Genomic DNA, 20867 nt, shown 5'->3' on the forward strand with positions numbered 1-20867 from the left:
ACTCCAAAATTGGTGGTAACCAAAATATATGATGAAACCACGTGTTCAGAAACAGCCAAATTCTGAGAGACATGTGAGAAATTCCAGAGCAAAACTCCCTACCAACAGCCCCTCTCATATACTCCTCAGCTACCCATTGGATGGCACCTCTAGCCAGCTTCCTTTGTTCAAATAAAATCCTATCCAAAAGAGCCTAGTCACATTAACTTGTCCCACTGCCTGAGTTGGCCTTGCATTCCAGCCAGGACATGTATTCTAGTATTTCATAAGAGAGAGGACTGTCTGGCTATGCATATAGCTTTAGTCTACTAGTTTGGAGAAAGATAGTTCCAAATCCTTCTAGCTCTGTGGCCACCAAATAATATTTAAGTGTCATCAAGAATGTCCTTTCTATCTGAGGAAAAGAAGACTTTTAAAAATGAGACTGCTTTCTTTCCTATTAAGATATCTTCATTCCTTTTTTTTTTTGCCAGTCCTGGAGCTTGAACTCAGGACCTGGGCATTGTCCCTGAGCTTCTTTTGCTCAAGGCTAGCACTCTACCAATTGAGCCACAGCACCACTTGCAGCTTTTTCTGTTTATGTGGTACTGAGGAATCAAACCCAGGGCTTCATGCATGCCAGGCAAGCACTCTACCACTAAGCCACATTCCCAGCCCCTGGATGTCTTCATTTCTAAAACATCCCTCCATCATTCCTCAGTATTCACAGTGTAGAATACCATTTCTAGGACCCTCAGATGTTCAAGTCCATTACATAAAATGATATACTATTTACATCTATACACTGATATTCTCCTTGGTATATTGAATCATTTCTAAATTACTTACGACTGGTATAATGTAAATGCCACACAAATAGAGTTTCTATATTGTTCAGGAAATAATGACAAGGAAAAAAAAGGTGTGTGTATGTTCAGTAAAAGTGTGGTCTTTGCTATGAACATTTTATTTGATTTTTAAAATACATTCTTAACTGGTACATAATTATACATATTTATAAGGCACAATGTGACATTTCAATACATGTATACAATATGTAGTGATCACATTGCAGTAAAGGTTATATCACCTCAGACATTTATCATTCTTTGTGTTGGAAACATTCAAAATCCTCTCTCTCTGTGGCTATTTTGAAATACTCAGTTAATTTCTTTTGGTCGGTCATGGGGCTCAAACTCCGAGCATGGGTACTGTTCCTGAGCTCTTCAGCCGCTCTTCACCTTGAGCCACAGAGCCACTTCTGGTTTTCTGGTGGTTTATTGGAGTTAATTATCTCATGGACTTTTGTGCCCAAGCTGGCTTTGAACCGCAATCCTCAGATCTCAGCCTCCTGAGTAACTAGGATGACAGGAGTGAACCACTGGCGCCCAGCTCAGTAAATTTTCTATCAACCATAGTCATCCTACCATACTGTGGAACATTAGAAGTTATTCCTCATATCCAGCTGTACCTCTGGGCCCATTAATCATCCTTCCCCCCTCCACCCCTCCAGGCTGTCGTGACCACTGTTCTATTCATTATTTGGATAACTTTTTTACTCCTTCATAAGTACCCTATTTGTTTCACATAATGTGATAATCCTCCAGTCCACCCATGTTGCTGCAAAAGACAAAACCTCATTTCTATTTTTTTCTACCCTACAGCTTTACCCTAGGGTCTTGTATATGTGAGCATGTGCACCACCACCAAGTCACACCACTAGTCCTTCAACCCTTTTATGACGGAGTAGTATTCTACTGTTATATATGCCGCCTTTTGTTCATCCATTCACAGAGGGGTGATTACTATCTTGGTTATTGTGAACAGTGTTGCAATAAACATGGCAGTGCAGATGTCTCCTCAGCATACTGATTTCAGTTCTTTATGACTGTATGCTCAGAAGTGGGATGACTAGATCATATGGTGGTTCTATTTTTAATTTTTTGAGGAACCTCTACACTGTATTCCATGGTAGTTTTCTAATTTACATTCCCAGCAACAGTGTGTAAGAGTTCCCTTTTCTCTTTGTCCTCATCAGCATTTGTTAATTTTTGTCTTTTTTTGTCAGTCATGGGGCTTGAACTCAGGGCCTGGGCACTGTCCCTGAACTTTTTTGGTCAAGGTTAGCAATCTACCATGCTGAGCCACTGCCACTTCTGGTTTTTCTGGTGGTTAAATTGGAGGTAAGAGTCTCATGGACTTTCCTGCCTGGGCTGGCTTTGAACTGCAATCCTCAGATATTAGCCTCCTGAGTAGCTGGGATTACAGGTGTGAGCCACTAGCACTTGGCTCAATTTTTGTCTTTTTTATAATAGCCATTTCAAGATGTAAGATGTTATCTTAATGTGCTTCTGATTTACATTTCTGTGCTTGGTGACATTGAATATTTTCTCCTTTACTTTAACTATTTGTATATCCTCTTTTGAGAAATATCTTTTCTTGTCATTTACCCTTTTTTAAATTGTAGTATTTGTGTTCATTCTTCTAAAGTTATACAGTGTGAGGTTTGTTGAATCTATAGATACAGAACCCACGGATACAGAGAATTCCTTTAAATTAGGGGATGCTGGAGCACTGACAATGAAATGTGTTCAAATCAATTTTCTCCATCTAACCACTGTAGGAGGCTCAGGATCTGACTGAGGCAGTGGCTCCAAGGGGCCTGAGCTTTTGTCTCCAATTGATTGGACATGGATCCAAACTCTTAGGAAGTTGGTCAAGGCAGAAAATAATGACCCGTCTGTGATGCTGAGGCTATTTCCCCTTCCAAGTGCAGTAGATCATATTCTGCCTGAACTTCTCTTTCAACCTGTCTCTGAAAGTCTCATCAAGACCTAACACACAGACTCCAGGGCTGTCTTCAGGCTGCGTTACTCTTAGTAGAAATCAAGCAGAAGAGAAAGCATTGTACCTGGATGCCTTACCTTCATTTGTTATGTGGTTGAGGAAGCTTCAGACTGAGTCAGGGATATTCATTTGGAGACTTAGGGGACTCATCTCCCTCCCTCCCTCCATGAGACTTTATCATTACAAGGATACAATTCCACCACCCTTCTTTTGGAGAGACAAGCACAGGAGTTTCCCTGTCAACTTGGTTCAGAAACTGCCATACTCTCCCCAACCCTTAGGGCTTATGGGGCTCCAATTGTAAACCTTCCCTCCATCCCTATTATCCCTAGGACATATCCAACTCCATCATGCCTGCCCAGCATAGTCTGACCCTAGCTAGCCTTGTTAGTGCATCCCTTCTCACTTCTCTCTGGGGAATTTGGACTTGAGCCCTGGGACTCCTGGCCACATGGGCACCCACATCCATGTTTGAGTCCTTGCTCACCTATGTCTTCTCTTTTCTATCCCCCGAAGGCTGGCTATAATGCACCTTATTCTGCATCCTCTCCACCCTTAGCCATGCAATCCCTACATTGGTGTATGCTGTTACCTTGCATGGACTATGCTTTGTGGGCCTCTGGTTGCCTGTGTGTCTCACTCATCTAAACTAGGAGCCTTTTCAGAGTAGGTGCCCCTGGCTTGTCCCTCTCTGTACCCCCAGCACCACGGGCATGTGATAGGTAAGTGCTTGTGGAGTAAGTCTGTTACTCATGTGCTTCAACTTCAGGCCATGATGCCCTTCAGTAGCCATGAGATGGACTATTTCTGTTGCTTTGCTGGGAACAACTGCTGGGCTTCTCCCTCTGCTTTTCATTTTATGAGCAAGGAGCAACCCTTTGGATAATGTCAGTCAGGATGCAGCTCCCTAGTAGGGCCAAAGAGCTGTCTGTTTGGAGGAATTTGGAGGAACCTTGTGCTAGTAGGTGAAGAGGCTTTGTTTCTCTCATCATCTTGGAGGCCCCCTCCCATACCAAATGAGTATTTCTTCAGCCCAGATATAGAGGGAAGTAACTGGTGTTACTGATGGGTGCAGGGGCACCCACCCAGGAGCTATCTAATTTTACAGACCTGTGCCTCAGCGCCAGCTTTTGAACTGCCAAATCTCAACTTGACACCTTGTGCCTGTCAACAGCCTGGCCGAAGCCTCAGCGCCAGGCCAGAGAACCTTTTTCTCAAGGTTAAAAGTAGCTGACCTTTGACAAGCAACATTGGCTAAATTCTGTGTTCCTTAAAAGGGCAGCTCCCAGTTTGCCAGTGCTTATTGGCCATCCTCTGTACCCAGTAGAAGTTTGTTGCTAGAGGTACACTGGTGAACAGTCTTTATTAAAATAGCCATCTTTGAAAATATATGCGGAAGAGAGGGGGTATCCAGTCTGCTGGCCAGTTTGTTCCATGGCCCATGAGGCTGGACAGCTCACTGGCTCCCACGGGCTCCCAGTGGCTCTTTCACAGATAACAGTTCACTTGCCTCATGCATAACACTCTTCTCAATACGTGTGCCACAACAAAGCTGACAGAATGACAGGAACACACAGTATTTACTAAATTCTGGACTTGTGTTTTTAATGTAGGGGTGACGGTCCCAAGATTGACTTGGTGGGAAGTTCTCTATCTGGAATTCTGGACAAGGATCTCTCTGACCGCGGCAATGACATTGGTGAGTAAGGACATTGTTTTGTTTCTCTTTGCAGAGTTAAGAAAGCATTTCATAGTGTAGTTTGTCCCCTTTGAGGTGTGCTGAGAACTAATGTGACCATGGAAATGCCACGCTGCCAGCTCTTACTTGGCATTAGGTGTCAAGTTTTATCCAGAAAGAAATTCATGGTGGTTTCCACAGGAAATCAGAATGCCTAGAATTTTACTCCCTGGCTTTCACAAAATTCTTTGCAAGGTCTAATGAAAGAAAATGATGAGTAAACCTTTTTTTTTTTTTTTGGCAAAAGTAGGCCTGAGTACTTATGTTTAGATTTTCTATTTGGCCTAAAAAGGTCAACGAGTGCAAATGTGTAATGTCAGGGTTCATTGTATATGCAGCTCTAAGTGTCTTCACTTTGACTTGAAAATGAGCTTTGGTATGGTAATTGCCACTTAGTACAACCACCATGAGTGAATTTTCCCAAGGTCAAGACCACGATGAGATAAACAGGAAATGAGTAAAATCACTCTGGGTAAGCAAGTCAATGGTAGAAATATATCTGGATGGAGTTGAGGCTACTAGAAGTCTGACCTGGGCGATAGCCATTTTAGGAAGTCTAGATTCAGAGTCAGATTTTAAACTTTGAATCCCTTATTTGTACTTACTATGGTCCTAAGTTAGCACTCTCTCTTAGACTATTATAGACTATTATAGAGGGCTTCATTTTTAATTTTTTTTTAACTTCAGTTTTTTTTTTTTTTTTTTTGCCAGTCCTAGGGCTTGAACTCTGGGCCTGGGCACTATCCCTGAGCTTCTTTTGTTCGAAGTTAGCACTCTACCACTTGAGCCAGAGCACCACTTCCAGCTTTTTCTGAGTAGTTTAATGGAGATCAAAGTCTCATGGACTTTCCTGCCCGGGCTGGCTTCAAACAGTGATCCTTAGATCTCAGCCTCCTAAGTGGCTAGGATTACAAATGTGAGCCACTGGCACTAGGCTCAGTTAAACCTTTTACTGTGAAGAAGTCATTGTAGATTCTCAGTTTTAAAAAATTACACACAGGTCTGCATATCCTTTATCCAGCCCCTGCCTCTATCCCATGGTATGTCTTACAGAACTACAGTGTGGCATTTGGCAACAAAAAAGTCTATTTAGTCTTACTCAGATTTGCTGTTTTTGCAATATCTGTGTAGACATGGAGTATTCTGCAATTTTGTCATATGTGCAGGTTTGTGTATCTGCTGCCACAGTCAAAGTACAAAGTATCTCCATCCCTTGTGGTGTTTATTATAATCACACCTCCTGCCTCCCATCCCCACCCCTCACCCCAACCTCTGGCAATCACTATCTGGATTGATTTGACATGGAAGATAGATTTCCAGCTTCATCTGTGTTGGCCACTTAATTTAGAAACAAATGGCCAGCAGTTGGCTGGCCTTATAAAAAGCACTGAAGTGTCTGACATGGGCATTCTTCTTGATTGGTGCTACTTCCCAGTTTAGGTACTGTTTTCTTCTAAATCTGCTAATAGATTTGCATCCTTGCAAAGTGATGACCCATAGTCTCTGGCCTGACCTTGGGAAGGCTTGTGGGTACAATGTGTGGTTGTGACTGTAAATACCAAAAGTACTTGTGCAGTTTCCAGAACCTGGTTTATATCCCCAGCCAGCCTTTAGGAAGCAGGACCTGACAGCTTAGGCTGACGCAATACCAGCAAAACAACTCTGGCTTGCTGTAGCTCTTGATCTGGTTAAAGGGCAAGGAAGAGCAGAACAGTGAGTGGCTGTGAATGGGAGGCAATCATGAGAACAAGCCTGATTAAGTTCCAATATTCCACTGTGCTTCACTATCTGGGCTCCATTTTAAGCTAGTGTGAATGACGGGTGGAAGTATTGGTAAAGGTCTTGTGGGGCCTCACACAGGAAGGGGGGCATTCTCCCACCTGCAGATATACAGTAGAATATGTCTTGCTTTTTAAGAGTATTGTCCTTTGACCCTTGATTTCTTTGGGTGTGGAGATATGTCAGATGGTTGTTGCCAAAACGTGAATAGTATATTTTTCAGTCGGACCAGATAATTTGGAAACATTGGGGTATAAATGAGTAGAAGAGAAAATAGAAAAGCTTTTCATACTTTGGAAACTAAGCACCAGTTGTATGTATTTGAAAATGATGATGCTTAGAGATTTGGTTCTCTCATTTTGCCAAGCAAGCATTAATCCCAGAAAACTGTAATCTCTTGAGTTGGCAACTCTGTGTGTGTGTGTGTGTGTGTGTGTGTGTGTGTGTGTGTGTGTGTGTGTGTGTGTGCGCGCGCGCACGCACGCATAATTTATATGGCAAGAAAGGATGATTGGGAGCTATCAACCAGTAAATGTTTAAGTGCCTAGTACCCAAATGCAAAGCTGTCTGTATACTAAGGCCTTCATATATAGGCCTATTTCCATGGGATTAGATCCATTGGGGCCACTGAGACAACAAAAAGTAAGGTAATGCTGAAGGTCTGTATAAGTAGTACGTGGATAATAGAAAGCAATGTTGTTCAGAAGAAAGAATGTTCCCTGGAGCTAGGGTTCCGGGACATGCTCCTAGAAAGAGGACTGCTTATCTGTACCTGGAAGGTAGATTAGGTTGAGTGGTGTGGTTTGGGGCTGGAGAGGTGGGAGGGCAGTGATCACGTGGTGAGTACTGGTATCTGTACATAAAAGTCCAGCTTGGGTACAGTAGAAGATTTGTGCGGAAGACACGGATGTTCTGGAACTGTAAGTAGGGACCAGACTGAATTTGAAAGGGGGTGGTGGGATATGTAATTTCTCCTATAGGCAGTAGGAGCCATTGATGGTTGACATCAGAGTGACATGATCAGGGCATCATTTTTAAGATAATAAATGATGAAGAGCTTTGGAGGATCAATCAAATGAAGGAAAGCTAGGTGTCAAGGAGTCAGGTTATTTGATAGCTGGGCTAAGAGGTAAAGAGAGGCAGAAAGCATCTGCTTACAAAAGGATTTGGAAAGAAGGGATGAAGGTAGAAACAGCAATCTAGAATGATTCCTAGATTGGGTGTGGGAACAGGGAAGAAGAGAGAGTGATATGGCAGTAGTGTGGTTTGTGGAATCAAGTGACTAGGGTAAAAATAACATGGGTGGAAATAAGTATGGCAGAAGGAGGAGCTGGTTTGGGGGAAAATGTTGACTCAGATTTGGCTAGACATTCCATGTTAGTACTAAATGAAGTCTGAAAGTGGAAGTCTAAGGCTTTATAGACTGGTAGGGGTTTGAGATAGAGATTGAGAGCTGTCTGGAAGCAGTGGTGGAAAAATGAGCCCAGGAGTGATGTTGGCAGATACAGGTTTGAGTGCTGAATCTGCTGCTTCCAGTCATTGGCCTTCCATAATTTCCATAAACTCTGAGCTATTTCCTGAATTGTAAATGCCAACATTTTCATCAACTTCTTTACCTTGATAACCAGAATTGTGTCAGATCACATGTTGGGTTGTTTAAAGAAACAAACACTTTGCCCAGTACTGGTGGCTCATGCCTGTAATCCTACTCAGGATGCTACTCAGGAGGCTGAGATCTGAGGATAGTACCTAAAAGCCAGGAAAGTGTGTCAGACTCTTATCTCCACGTAACCACCAAAAAGCCTAGAGTGGATCTGTGGCTCAAGTGGTAGAGGACAGCCTTGAGCAAAAAAATGCTAAGGAGCAGTGCCCAGGCCCTGAGTGCAAGCCCTAGTACTGGCATACATACAGAAAAGAAGATATAAATGCTTTTTATTAATATGGTTGTCTGCTTAGAAGTATCTGTTGGGTCAGAGAAATAAAGGGAAAAGCGGTATCTTTAACCTCACAGGGGCCAAAGGAGGAGCAGATTTTTTTAAGCAGGATTTCTTTAAAAACCCAAACAGAAATGTTCTTTGTAGGTGGATTGGTCAAGGAGAACAAGATATTTCAGAGGGGTGGCTCTCTTTAGGGCTGTTTTTGTAGCATTTGTTCATTGCTCTGAATCAAGGAGGAACTTATTTGTTCGAGAACGTTTTGCTAGTGGTTCAGACAATTGAAGTTGTCCAAATGTGGGTTGCAGTGAATAGCATAATACAGCTCTGAAGCCATTAGAAACCATCAGTGTTAGCTATAAATAAATTTGTGTTTCCTCCTAATAAAGCTGTAATTTAAAATTATTATAATATTAAATTAGAGAACATGGCTCTTTCAGATCTCGTGTGGGCAGCTCCCAGCCTCTGTCAGCCAGCAATAATTTAGAATGAAATCAATTGGTCCAAAACTAAGTTGTTGATGTCAAATTGAGATATTGTTTGTATCAAACTATGCAGCCATATTTCAAGTAACATAATAGAAAACATGGAAGAGCTCCAACACAGGCCTGCCTATGAATAGAAAAGAAAATTAAATTGTCCAGTTTTCTCTTGCTGACAGAAGAACCTCTGTTCCGATTGAATGAGAGATTATAGGCCACAAAGTCAAGTGCCATAACATTTAGTTTTATTATGCCATATATTGTAGTTCCCACTGCATGGCAGGATTTATTGTTGTATTTCAATACAAGAGATTTTCAGTTCCTTTCCTACCAAAGAACATAGCAACAGGCCTCCAGATGGAAAGCAGCCTGTGAACTAAGCCACCTCATTTCAACTAATTGACTTAGAGAAAGCCTTTATCATTCCTCCTCAGTTGCTTGGCATCTTTGAACTGTTGGGTTTTTTTTCCCTCTTCTATTCAAGTCTCCTCAAACCATTCCCACTTCTGCTTCTTTACATAACCCCCTCCCACTTGAAGAAGGGGAAGATTTTTGCCTTGGTTTTCCACTTGACCCACCAAACACATTTTGAGTGTGTTTGAATTGACCACAGGTGACCAGATTGGCTACACTGTAGTTGATTTGGGAGCCAGTAGTTTCTACCTTTTTTTTTTTTTATCAGTCTTGAGGCTTGAACTCTGGGCCTGGGAGCTGTCCCTGAGCTCTTCAGCTCAAGGTGAGTGCTCTACCACTTGAGCCAGAGTGCCACTTCCAACTTTTTCTGCTTATGTGGTGCTGAGGAATCGAACCCAGCGCCTCATGCATGCAAGACAAGCATTCAGCCACCTTCCCAGCCCTAGTTTCTACCTTTAAAGGTTAGAGAACCTGGGTCGTGGACATGGTTTACAAACTACGAAGACTGACTTGAGCTTGTCCTCACATCTCACAGAGATGCCTGGAAGCCATAATTCATTTGGACCAAAAAAATGTAAAAGTACTTCTTTGTGCCTTAAGAATGCTATTAAGAGCCAAAGAAAAGATAAATTGGATGGCAGCATGCCACCAATGCTAACAAACTGGTGATAATTTGGCAGTGTTCTAGAAGGTGATTGTCACAGAGCTCTGCAAATTTACTAAAAATAATTAAATTCTATACCTAAAACGAGTGAATTTTATGGACTATAACTTATACCACAGTAAAGCTGTTAGAAAGGGGAAAAAAACATTCCAGACACACTGAAGTCCCAGTGGTATGAAAAGATATATAAATACCATTTATCTGAGAGTGTGGAACTAGAAGTGGCCCTTTGCCCCACTTTATAAAATAGTTGTGATTGTGTAGAACAATACCACACTGGTGTTTCTGAGTTGTATATAAACATAGAATTATGCTTTAGATATCTTAGGAAAGCTTTCTAACAGTTTGTAGTGGGATCATTTTGGAGGATGCACATAAGTTTCGTTAGGATGTTGAATAGGAAAATTGTTTCACATTAATTTTCTTAAATTTAGGCCCACAAGGATATCGATACATAGCTGATTACAGCTGTGGTGATAGACTAACCCCAAAGTGTTAGAAAGGTTTAGCAGTGTTTTCTAAGCATATCTGGGGGGTGAGGGTGGTGTAAAGCATATAACAACAGTCTGTAATTCCTGCTGGGCACCAGTGGCTCATGCCTGTAATCCTAACTACTCAGGAGGATGAGATCTGAGACTCTTATCTCCAATTAACCATCTGAAAACTGGAAGTGGCGCTGTGGCTCAAGTGGTAGAGCACTAGCTTTTAGCTGAAAAGCTGAGGGACAGTGCCCAGGCCCAGAGTTCAAGCCCCATGACTGACAAAAAAAAGTCTGTAATTCCTCTTTGGGGTACAGTTGAGCTTCTAAGGGATGTACCTGTATATGTAATAGTCTGATGATGCATCTACTCCTCTAGTGCATCAGAGAGAGAAGTCATCTTCCATTTCTTTGCCTCTCCTCTTCCAGTATCCTTATTTTATAGTGTTGAAATTAGTAGTGGAGCTGGGCCCCGGTGGCTCATGCCTGTAATCCTAGCTACTCGGGAGGCTGAGATCTGAGGATCATGGTTCAAAGCCAGCCTTGGTAGAAAAGTCCATGAGACTCTTATCGCCAATAAGCTACCAGAAAACCGGAAGTGGCACTGTGGCTCAAGTAGTAGAGCACTTGCCTTGAGCTGAAGAGCTCAGAGCAAGTGCCCAGGCCCAGAGTTCAAGCCCCAAGACCTATATTTTAAAAAAAAGAACAGAAATTAGTAGTGATGAAAGCAAGGGAAAAGCAAGAAGCAACTAATATTCACTGGAAACCTGCCAGGAGTTTTGTTTACTTTCACATCATCAACAGCCTGTGAGGAAGGGGCCTAATGACTTGTGGTTTTAGAGTGAAAGAACAGGGAATAAAGAAACCCAGGCAGCTTAACCAACTAGGAGGAAGCAGATATTGTTCAGTGATTTTGTAAGCTAGGATTTAAGTGAATATTAAAGGAGAACACACATAAAATTAGATCAATACTAAATTCTAAATCTGTATTCTATACAGTAAAACCAAAGAAGACATACATAAAACAATTTAATAATGTCATTAACACAAAATTTGTACTATAAAAAATCATCCCTAGTGATTTCTCAGACAGCTTTTGAGGGAAGACTTAGATCTCCTAGCTTTGGCTTTCCTGTCCGATATATCTTAGAATATTAAATTAGGAACTTTTTTCCCAGTCCTGGGGCTTGAACTCTGGGCCTGGGCACTGTCCATGAGCTCTTCAGCTCAAGGTGAGCGCTCTATCACTTGAGCCACAGGGTCACTTCTGGTTTTCTGGTGGTTCATTGGAGATAAGAGTCTCATAGGCTTTCCTGCCCAGCCTGGCTTTGAACCGTGATCCTCTGATGAGCCTCCTGAGTAGTTAGGATTACAGGCATGAGCCACCAGTGCCCCGCAAGAGCATTTTTAAATTAAATACCTCCTTTGGAACTAGAGAGCTGGTTATTGGTCCTTGCAGCACTTGAAGTGGTTGAGCAGTTTCTCAGGTTTCATAGGGCATAGTGCACCTTGCCACCAAGAACTCTGAGAGTAACATTTGGAGAGTTCTTGAAAATGAGAGAGAGGGGGGGAGAGGAGGAGGGAAAGAGAGAGAGAGAGAGAGAGGAGAGAGAGAGTGTGAGAGAGTGAGAGTGTGCGCGTGCGTGCGCGCGCCCGAATAGATAGCTACAAGTCCCAGCTGTCCTGGAGTGAGTTGCTAAGGCAGAAGCACTTTCATCTGAGAAGCACGCCATGCTCCCACAGGCAAATCTTCTTTACCAATCATCTCAATCATCTACTGACACAGCCTTGGAACCAGGGTCCTGGTTGATGTTAACCAAGCCAAGGAATAGCATTTGCAATTGTTCCTGTAAACCAATCAAGTAAGACAGTGTGAGGCATGCATGTGCATCCATAGGCAGCTCTGGCTCCCCTTCAAGGGTACAAGTCACAATCAAACTGAAATTACTATCTGCAGTGTTTGAGAACAATCTGCATTTCTTCAATATGGTGACACAACGCAGAGATTGAGCTGAGGGTCACTTGATTCAACAGAAGTGAAATGGACCTCATTTCTTCTTGATTGCTCATTAGCCCAAGTAGTCCTCTGAGCATTTTTGTTTCCAGTGTGCAAGTGATGAGATTCACTCCCTGAGGCACCTTGAGCCCCCACCCACCCTTCAGGGCTCACAGAGTAGGTCTCTACTGCTGAGTAAATCTGGTCAAGCCAGCCACCAACATTCCTTTCAGAAGGAGGGAGGCTGATCTTGGTCCTTGGAGAGGACCTGGTTGTGAACCAAACAGCTCCACTTACAGACCTTCTCAGAGACATTGATTCTCACTAAAATCCAGGTACTTACTCTGCCTGTGAGCCCCTTACACAGGGCAGTTCTGGCCTTGGGAAACCTATCATGGCAGCTGGCTTTGTGCTAAGTTAAGAGGGGATCCACCAACATCTTTGACCCCAACACATCCAATAAGGGCAAAAGCAATAAGTAAACTGTTCAATATGCCCGTAGACTGGGAGGGGGGTGGTGGTGGAGGAACCCTTATGAATACTGCAGAAACATAGGAGAATGGCCAAACATGAAAATGGGGAGAACATGACCATGTTGCTTGATCTCATTGGAACCATGTTTGGTAGTGTGAATTATTCCAAAACAAGGAGAGCAAATAGTGCTTGGTGTGAACAGTGCCATCCTGCCCAAGCCACCCCCACCTGTCAGCCTGCAACAAGGAATATAACTCACTGAGGGAGGGTGTGGGGAGTATCAGTTCAGAGAGCTTTTGACTTAGAGAAGATCAGGATGTCTAATAGCCATGTGGACTTCCAGCAAACCTCAGAAAAACTCACCCATGTGCACCAGTGTCATGTGCTCCCTGATATTTTGGTCCCTGCTTCTCTATGGACAGGGTCTTTACAATATACATCCACTTTGATGGCTTGAGCATCTATACCTTTGCTACACACTGAGACCCTTTTCCCTGGAGAGTGCAAATCTGGATTTGCACTTCATCAGATTCAAAGCAGTCTTACATAACAAAGAGTAGTCTTGCACAACATAATAACCTTTTGCTACATCCATAGAGGTCTTCCACATTCAACTGCAGCTCTGCACACAAATGTGGACGCAAGCTGGAACAAGTGACACTCAGCCCTCAGATTGCAAATGGTCTTTATTTAGCTTGGGATATTCCTCACCTTCTGCCCACTTATTGTGGGTTCATAGATTAACAGAGCCTGGCATCTGTGTGTGTGTGTGTGTGTGTGTGTGTGTGTGTGTGTGTGTGTGTGTGTGTGTGTGCGTGCGTGTGTGTGTGCGTGTGTGTGTGTGTGTGTGTGTGTGTGTGTGTGTGTGTGTGTGTGTGTGTGTGTGTGTGCATATACTGGTCCTGGGGCTTGAATTCAGAGCCTGGGCACTGTCCCTGAGTTTTTGTTCTCAAGGCTAGCATTCTATCACTTCGGCTACAACTCTGCTTCTGGCTTTCCTAGTAGTTAGAGATCAGAATCTCAAGGGCTTACCTGCCCTTACCTGGCTTAGAACCATGATCCTCAGATCTCAGCCCTAGGATTACAGGCATGAGCCACTGTTCCCAGTTAAAGAATGTTATTTTTAAAACATTTTACATAGCAAATATGTTCCTAGAATGAGCAACTTTTTTTTTGGTTGGTCATGGGGCTTGAACTCTGGGCTTGGGTGCTGTCCCTGAGCTCTTCAGCTCAAGGGGAGCGTTCTACCACTTGAGCCAAAGTGCTACATCTGGTTTTCTGGTGGTTTATTGGAGATCAGAGTCTCACTGACTTGCCTGCCTGGGCTGGCTTTGAACTGCGATCTTCAGATCTCAGCCTCCTGGGTAGCTAGGATTACAGGCGTGAGCCACTGGCGCCAGGCTAGAATGAGCAACTTTTAAAAGAATTGTAGAAAGCCATTTTATATTGCTTGTTTTCAATTCAAAAGAATCATTGCCTTTCTCAATGTTGGACTTCAGCCTCTTCCCGCTCTGACCCCCTTTTAGTCCCTATGCTGTCATTACTAATTTCATCCTTTATCTTTTTTTTTTGTAATAACTAGTAGAATTTGTAATTATACATGTAAGGTCTATGTCTCTCAGTGGTTCTAAGTTCCATGTGAGCAGGGACCATGGCTGTGTTCTCCATAGCACATAGGCTAGTGGCTGCCATATTGGATAGGAAAGACTACCATCCTCACAGCAAGTTCTATTGCAGAGTATTAGTATAGGTCAATCATATTCTTTTTTTTGGTTGCTCGTGGGGCTTGAACTCTGGGCCTGGGCGCTGTCCCTCAGCTCTCCAGCTCAAGGTGAGCACTCTACCACTTGAGCCACAGCACCACTTCTGGTTTTCTGGTGGCTTATTGGAGATGAGAGTCTCATGGACTTTTCCTGCCTGGGATGGCTTTGAACTGTGATCCTCAGATCTCAGCCTCCTGAGTAGCTAGGGTTACAGGAGTGAGCCACAGGCTCCTAGCTCAATCATACTCTTATTCCCAAAATTTCTCACTGTGCCTAGCACAAAGGAGATATTTGATAAATAGTTGAATTAATGAGTAAACAAATGAGTGTTATAAAAGTTACATTTTACCACATGGCTGTACATTTTCCTTTAACTTGTCTAATACCTTATATTTCTTGCTAGAAATTCCTTAAAGAAGCCATCCCCTATTACTTCCCATTTAAAAACATATAAATAAAATGGATTTAAAAATTAGTTTAAAAAATAGTTTGTTCCTAGAATACAGAGTGGTTTTTTCACAAAAAAAAACTGTATTTCCTAGTGCCTTTTCTTATCCTTCTTGTAGAAACAGTTTTCAAATTTCAAAATGGGTTGAATTAGTCAAGTGTTCCTGCTGTTTGTCTCATGTCCTATAGTAGAAAGGATCTTGTGTAGGGGCTTTTGTACCTTTTACTAGTGATCTGAGCAAGTTTTCTGACATCTGACCTTGGTAAACTTGAGTAGTGCCCACCCAATATGAGTTTTGGTAAAGCTGAAATGAGTCTGTGTGTGCGTGTGCGTGTGTGTGTGTGTGTGTGTGTGTGTGTGTGTGTGTGTGCGTGTGTGTGTATGTGTGTGTTTGTAGCATAAAATAGTGGGTAGCTGGCGTGTAAAACTCAACCTTTATATACTGTTGGCAGTGTGTTCTGTGAACTTCACATGAATTATAAATGCAAACACAATAGCTAATCTACTCTGTCCTTATACATTTTGGAGGGTATATTTTCCTGCTGACTCTAATCACCGCTCATTTTTTCCACTGGTGACTCAGTGAGCACAGGTGTTCATTTGAGCTGTAATAATGGGCCCATCTTTTCAGTCTGCACATATTTTCCGTATTTGCCGAATGACTGATGTATGGGATGAGATTTTCTTCTCCTGTCCAGGGTTCCATATGATGCTGCTTTATTGCAGAGAAAGTCCCTTTGACCTAGGGCTTTAATATTTTCTCGTCTCAAGTCTTAAAAGTGGCCAGAGGATTTCTAACCTTGCTTATATATAGGTCCTCATTCTCAAATCTGGCAACTACATTCATGGTGTATAGATACAAAATTCTACCTGTGTGATTTGAAAGGATTTTCACATGATTTCTCATTTATAGGAAAAGAGCCCTGTAAAACTGATGGCTCAGGTAATTCTCCCATTTTTATGGTGAAAAATGGAAGCTCAGAAAGGTCATTTGTTAATCTAGTCAATAATCACTTATTATACTCTCATAGCAAGCCAGCAGAGATGTTACACCTGGGAAAACAGTTCCTGGCTTGGTAGGTGAGACAGATAAATTCACAAGCAATGTCAATAGACTATAATGAATGCTGAGGTTAGGGTGATAGGTGAGTTTTGAAGTACCCAGCCCAAGCCTGTGATCTGGCTTACAGGAAGAGGTCCAAGTTGGGGTACGAAGTCTCCATCCTAGGGAAGGAGTTAGGCAGCAAGGACGCACCCAGATAGGCATTTGGCATATCATTCTCTGATGGCAATTGGTGCCGTGGTAAAGGCCTTGAGGTATGGAGTGTATCACTGGGGTTCCACACAAGAAATTCCAGCCTAATGATCTGTAGGGGAGATGCAGAAGGGACTGGGTGGTAGCCATGTTGCCAGGCTTCAAATGTAGTGAATTCCCATTTTAGGATTCTTTTGTTTTCAAGTCCAGAGCGGTGGCCTATCATGAACAAACAGTTATTTAAACGCTCCCAAGCAGTTCCACTGGTGTCAGCTGGCCTGTCTCAGACTTTTAACCACATCGCCTCTGTGTTTTCAGTAGATGTACTTTAGGTCACCTGTGGTCTATCGGTACTCTGCCTCCTAACCATGGAAAAGGAGGGTACATTTCTAATTAAACTAAATAGGGTGTGACTGTATTTCATGGAAAATGGGCAAGTCCATGCGCCATGAACAATGCAGGACCCTGGCCACGCTGACTCCATTGTGTCCAATGTGAACTGTGCCCGGATGTCCGCGAAGGATTTGTCTTCCAACTGTCACAAAAGCCAAGAGCCTCTTGTCCTTATGAGACTTTGCAAAACGACTCCCACCATTTACCAGTTTAATAGCTTGGGACTAGTTGATAGGCATTTAAAAAAACAAAACAAAAAACTCTTTTTCTACTAGGAGGAAAAATTCCCAGCCAGGCTGAGAAAATTTATATCACATTTCAGTTTGATTCATTTCAAAACCGCCATGAACATTGGGACATATGCTTCACACCACAATGGGTTCATCATGGAAATTCTTCCTTAATACAGCCACCAGAGCCGTAGTCATGAGGAGCGTGCCCTGAGCCGCTGAAAACTTATGTGACAGCATTGGAGAGTTTACCCTGTGCTGTGAGAAAGAAGTATACTTCCCTTCTCTACCCATGGAAACATAGTAGGAGAACCCAAAGTTCCCTTTCTCATCCTTACAGCACCTTTTCCTTCATGACAGTTTACTTTGCTTACTGTTTCCTAATAGTGCTCTCTTTCCAAGCTAAAACTGCTGCAAGTTAAACTTGCCGGATATGTGCATTAAGAAGCGAAGAGTGGCTCCCCCCAGAGGGACTGAGCCTCCTCTTACTCGTGAGTGACAGAAATGAGGCAGTCTTGTCCGTCATCTGTTGTGGATGCTTGCTGAGTATGGCCAAGCTTCCGAGTGTGCAGGTCTTTTGAGTACAAACCTCAGCCAATAGCGCTAAGTGGGCCAGCCAAGCTTCCCTTGCTGCCTTGGCACAGAATGCTGCCTTCAGCCCTGCAGCTGCCACCGCATGTCCCCACTAGGAGCCACCTCTTTAAGCCACACGCCTGGACTCATTTTCCCTTGAGATAGTATGTTCATTGATTTGCTCCCTCTTTCCTTGACAAAATATCAAGCCTGTTTCCCCCTACCCCAGGAATGAATGCGGTAGAGCATACAGAAACCAGTTCCTTCCCTCTTAGACTAAATGGAAATCGCATACCATGCCTTAGTCTGAAAGCAGAAGTCACCACAGGCCACCATCTCAAAGGTTATCACATCGTGAGTTCCCAGGTAGACTTGTTGCAGTGGGCTGAAGAGTAGGGGAGGGCCATGTGAAGATCATGTTTTGCCTAGAGTGACAGCAGAAGTTTCTTGATGTGGCCTCAGCCATGTCTATATGCCAGTGGACATGCTGAGCCCATCCCTTCTGTACTCCTGGCTCTAGCACCCCTCTCCCATTCTACTCTACGTGCTGGCTCCCTTCTGCCACCACCTCGTCTCCCAAGCCTCATCATCATCAGCTACCAGGTCTTTGGCCATCATTTCCATCAAGCATTCTGGCACCTTTATTGCCTTCCCTGTCCCCATCCAAATAAGACCAGCATCTCTCAGCCTGGGATTGGAGGATCTATGCTACTCATAAGATGTATTCCCTGAATTTGCCTTGCCCGGCTTGCACTCCGTGAGCACATCGTAAACACTCCACTGTTCACCTACTGGCCTCTGATCTCCACTCCACTGGGTCTAGTCCCTCCCTCCTTCAAGTTCCCAGCATCTGCTAGAGTACAGCTTCTCACTCTGGATTGTGTGGCCATATCACCCGGGGAGGCTGCACCCCAGACCAGTTGAGCTAGTTCCAGGGTATTATTTTTGTTATTGTTCAAGTTGAGTCTATTCTGCAGTCACAGGTAGAGAACCAGAGTTCATAAGTCATTAACTATTTTTGGTGGGTATGAGGGTTTGAACTCAGGACCTCTTGCTTGCTTGGCTGGTATTCTACTGCTTGAGCCATACCTCCACCCTGGCTATTGGCTTATAGTTTTGGAGATGGAGTTTCGATGGACTTTTACTGCCTACACTGGCTTTGAACTATGATCATCCAAGTCTCAGACTCCTGAATACTAACTTTTCATCCTGCTCAAATTTTGCCTCCAGAGACTATTTTAGCTTCCTGGAAGGACAAGGATATAAATTATCCAGCTCAGTCCCAGGAACTCCCCACCAAGGCTCCTGGCAATGGTTTGTTTTCTGGAACTTACAACAGCCTTCTCTTCCACCTCCTCCCCTGGCTACCTGGCTGCCTGGCTGCCTGGCTGCCTAGCTGTACAACATCTCCTCAGTTTTGTGTCCTCTCTTTGTACCTAGGCTTCATCTGCTCTTTTTTTTTTTCTCTCGGTCGTGGGGCTTGAACTCTAGGCTTGGGCGCTGTCCCTGTGCTCTTCAGCTCAAGGTGAGCGCTCTTTGAGCCACAGTGCCACTTCCGGTTTTCTAGTGGTTTATTGGAGATAAGATTCTCACAGACCTTCCTGCCCAGGCTAGCTCTGAACCATAATCCTCCAATCTCAGCCTCCTGAGTAGCTAGGATTGGCATGAGCCACTGGCGCCCAGTGTTCAACTGCTCTTTTATATTGTGTGCTCCTACCAACTCACCCTCACCAGCAAGCCCTGTCCTGGGCCTTACTCCTTTTCCCAGAGCAGTCAAAGACATGTGTGGATAACTTTTCATTGGCGATACTGGGGTTTGAACTCAGAGCCTTATACTTTTTAGACAGGCAATCTACCACTTGAGACATACCTCCAGCCTTGTGTGTCACATTTCTATAATAGAAAAAAATAGGTGGGAGCTGGGTGCTGGTGGCTCATGCCTATAATCTTAGCTACTCAGGTGACTGAGATCTGAGGATCACAGTTTGAAGCCAGCCTGCACAGAAAAGTCCGTGAGACTGTTATGTCCTATAGCTTCCAAAAAAAAAAACCAAAGAAAAGCTGTGACTCAAGTGGTAGAGCACTAGCCTTGAGCACAAAAGCTTAGGGACAGCACCTAGGCCTGGAGGTTCAAGCCCCATACTGGCACAAAAAATAGGTGAGAGAATGACATGGAGACTCATTATTCAACAGTAGAGGAGTGAATAAACAAAGATAAATTTCTGTACCATAGATGATTATACAAAATATTTATGAAGAATGTTTATGCCAAGTGTTGTGGCTTATCCCTGGAACCCAAGGTACTCTAGAAGTGGGATGATCATGGTTCAAGGCCAGCCCAGGGTGTGGTGGTGAGTGTCTGTCTGTCCCAGCTATGCAGGGGCGGTGGGGGGGGGGGGAAGCCGTGGCATATATAGGAGGATCAAGGTCCAGGCAGGCCCAAGCAAAAGAATGAGACACTATCCAAAATATAACTAAAGCAGAAAGGGCAGATGAGCCTGGCTCAAGTAATAGAGTTCCTGTCTAGCAAGCACAAGGCAGATATCAAACGCCAGTATCAAATCAGAAAAGGGGCATGTTTAGAAATATGACATATAGGATTAAGAGAAATAAGCAGAATGCAAAATTCATTGAGCATGTAATACAGTTTTTGTTTGTTGTTCTGTGTTCCTCACAGCATTAGGCACTGGGATGGAAGCACTCTCAGAGCAGGGCTCATGGTGTTTGTAGGTGTCATCTCAGCACTGAGTGCTCTGGGTGGCACAAAGTAGTTACTCAAAGGGCTGTAGAGTGAGGGAATGAACAGACCGATGCCTGCTGAAGATAGCATCCGCATTGAACGATGACTCTCAAAGCAGTGGGGTCAGGCTCTGTGGGTTGTGTGGAAAGGCATGCTCTTCTCTAGGGAGTTTAGTCTAACATTAGGACAACATCTGATGGCCAGATTATTGTGGTGAAAGCAGAGGAGGAGCTGGCTGGCTGGCTCTTCTTGGCTGTTAGAATTAATGGCTGATCTGCATTCACCTGCCCCTGCTGTTGGAATTGTGACAACTGCATTTTACCTTGAGACTGCAAGAATGTTCTTTCCCCTCTGTACAGCATCTTTACAATCAAATAAAATTTTTAAAGAAGAACATGATCTAGGCTGGGAAGGTGGCTCAGTGGTAGAATGCTTGCTTCTCAGGCGTGAGGCTCTGGGTTCGATTCCTCCACACCACATAAACAGAAAAAGCTTGAAAGTGGTGCTTCAGCCTTGAGCTGAAGAGCTGAGGGACAGTGTCCAAGCCCAAAGTTCAGGCCCCACAACTGACAAAAAAAAAAGAATGTTCTGGAATGTTCTGTCTACTGAAGTGGACTTGGACTTATAAAGAAGAATTCCCATGGCTTTTTAAAGATGTATGAATATAACCATTGAAGGGA

General features: G+C 43.5%; 1 protein-coding gene across 7 annotated transcripts in view; it reads left to right on the forward strand.

The window, feature by feature from the left end:
• Positions 1-20867, forward strand: part of Sh3kbp1 (SH3 domain containing kinase binding protein 1) — a 334803-nt gene that overhangs the window by 300230 nt on the left and 13706 nt on the right. For all 7 annotated transcript variants that reach the window (XM_070040761.1, XM_070040765.1, XM_070040763.1 and 4 more), the window contains one exon: positions 4440-4525. In XM_070040761.1, coding sequence (XP_069896862.1) covers positions 4440-4525 — 86 coding nt within the window. The remainder of the gene's footprint in view (positions 1-4439; positions 4526-20867) is intronic.

This window comes from Dipodomys merriami, unplaced genomic scaffold, assembly GCF_024711535.1.
Source record: "Dipodomys merriami isolate MVZ:Mamm:240054 unplaced genomic scaffold, mDipMer1.0.p SCAF_3, whole genome shotgun sequence".
Lineage (NCBI taxonomy): Eukaryota > Metazoa > Chordata > Mammalia > Rodentia > Heteromyidae > Dipodomys > Dipodomys merriami.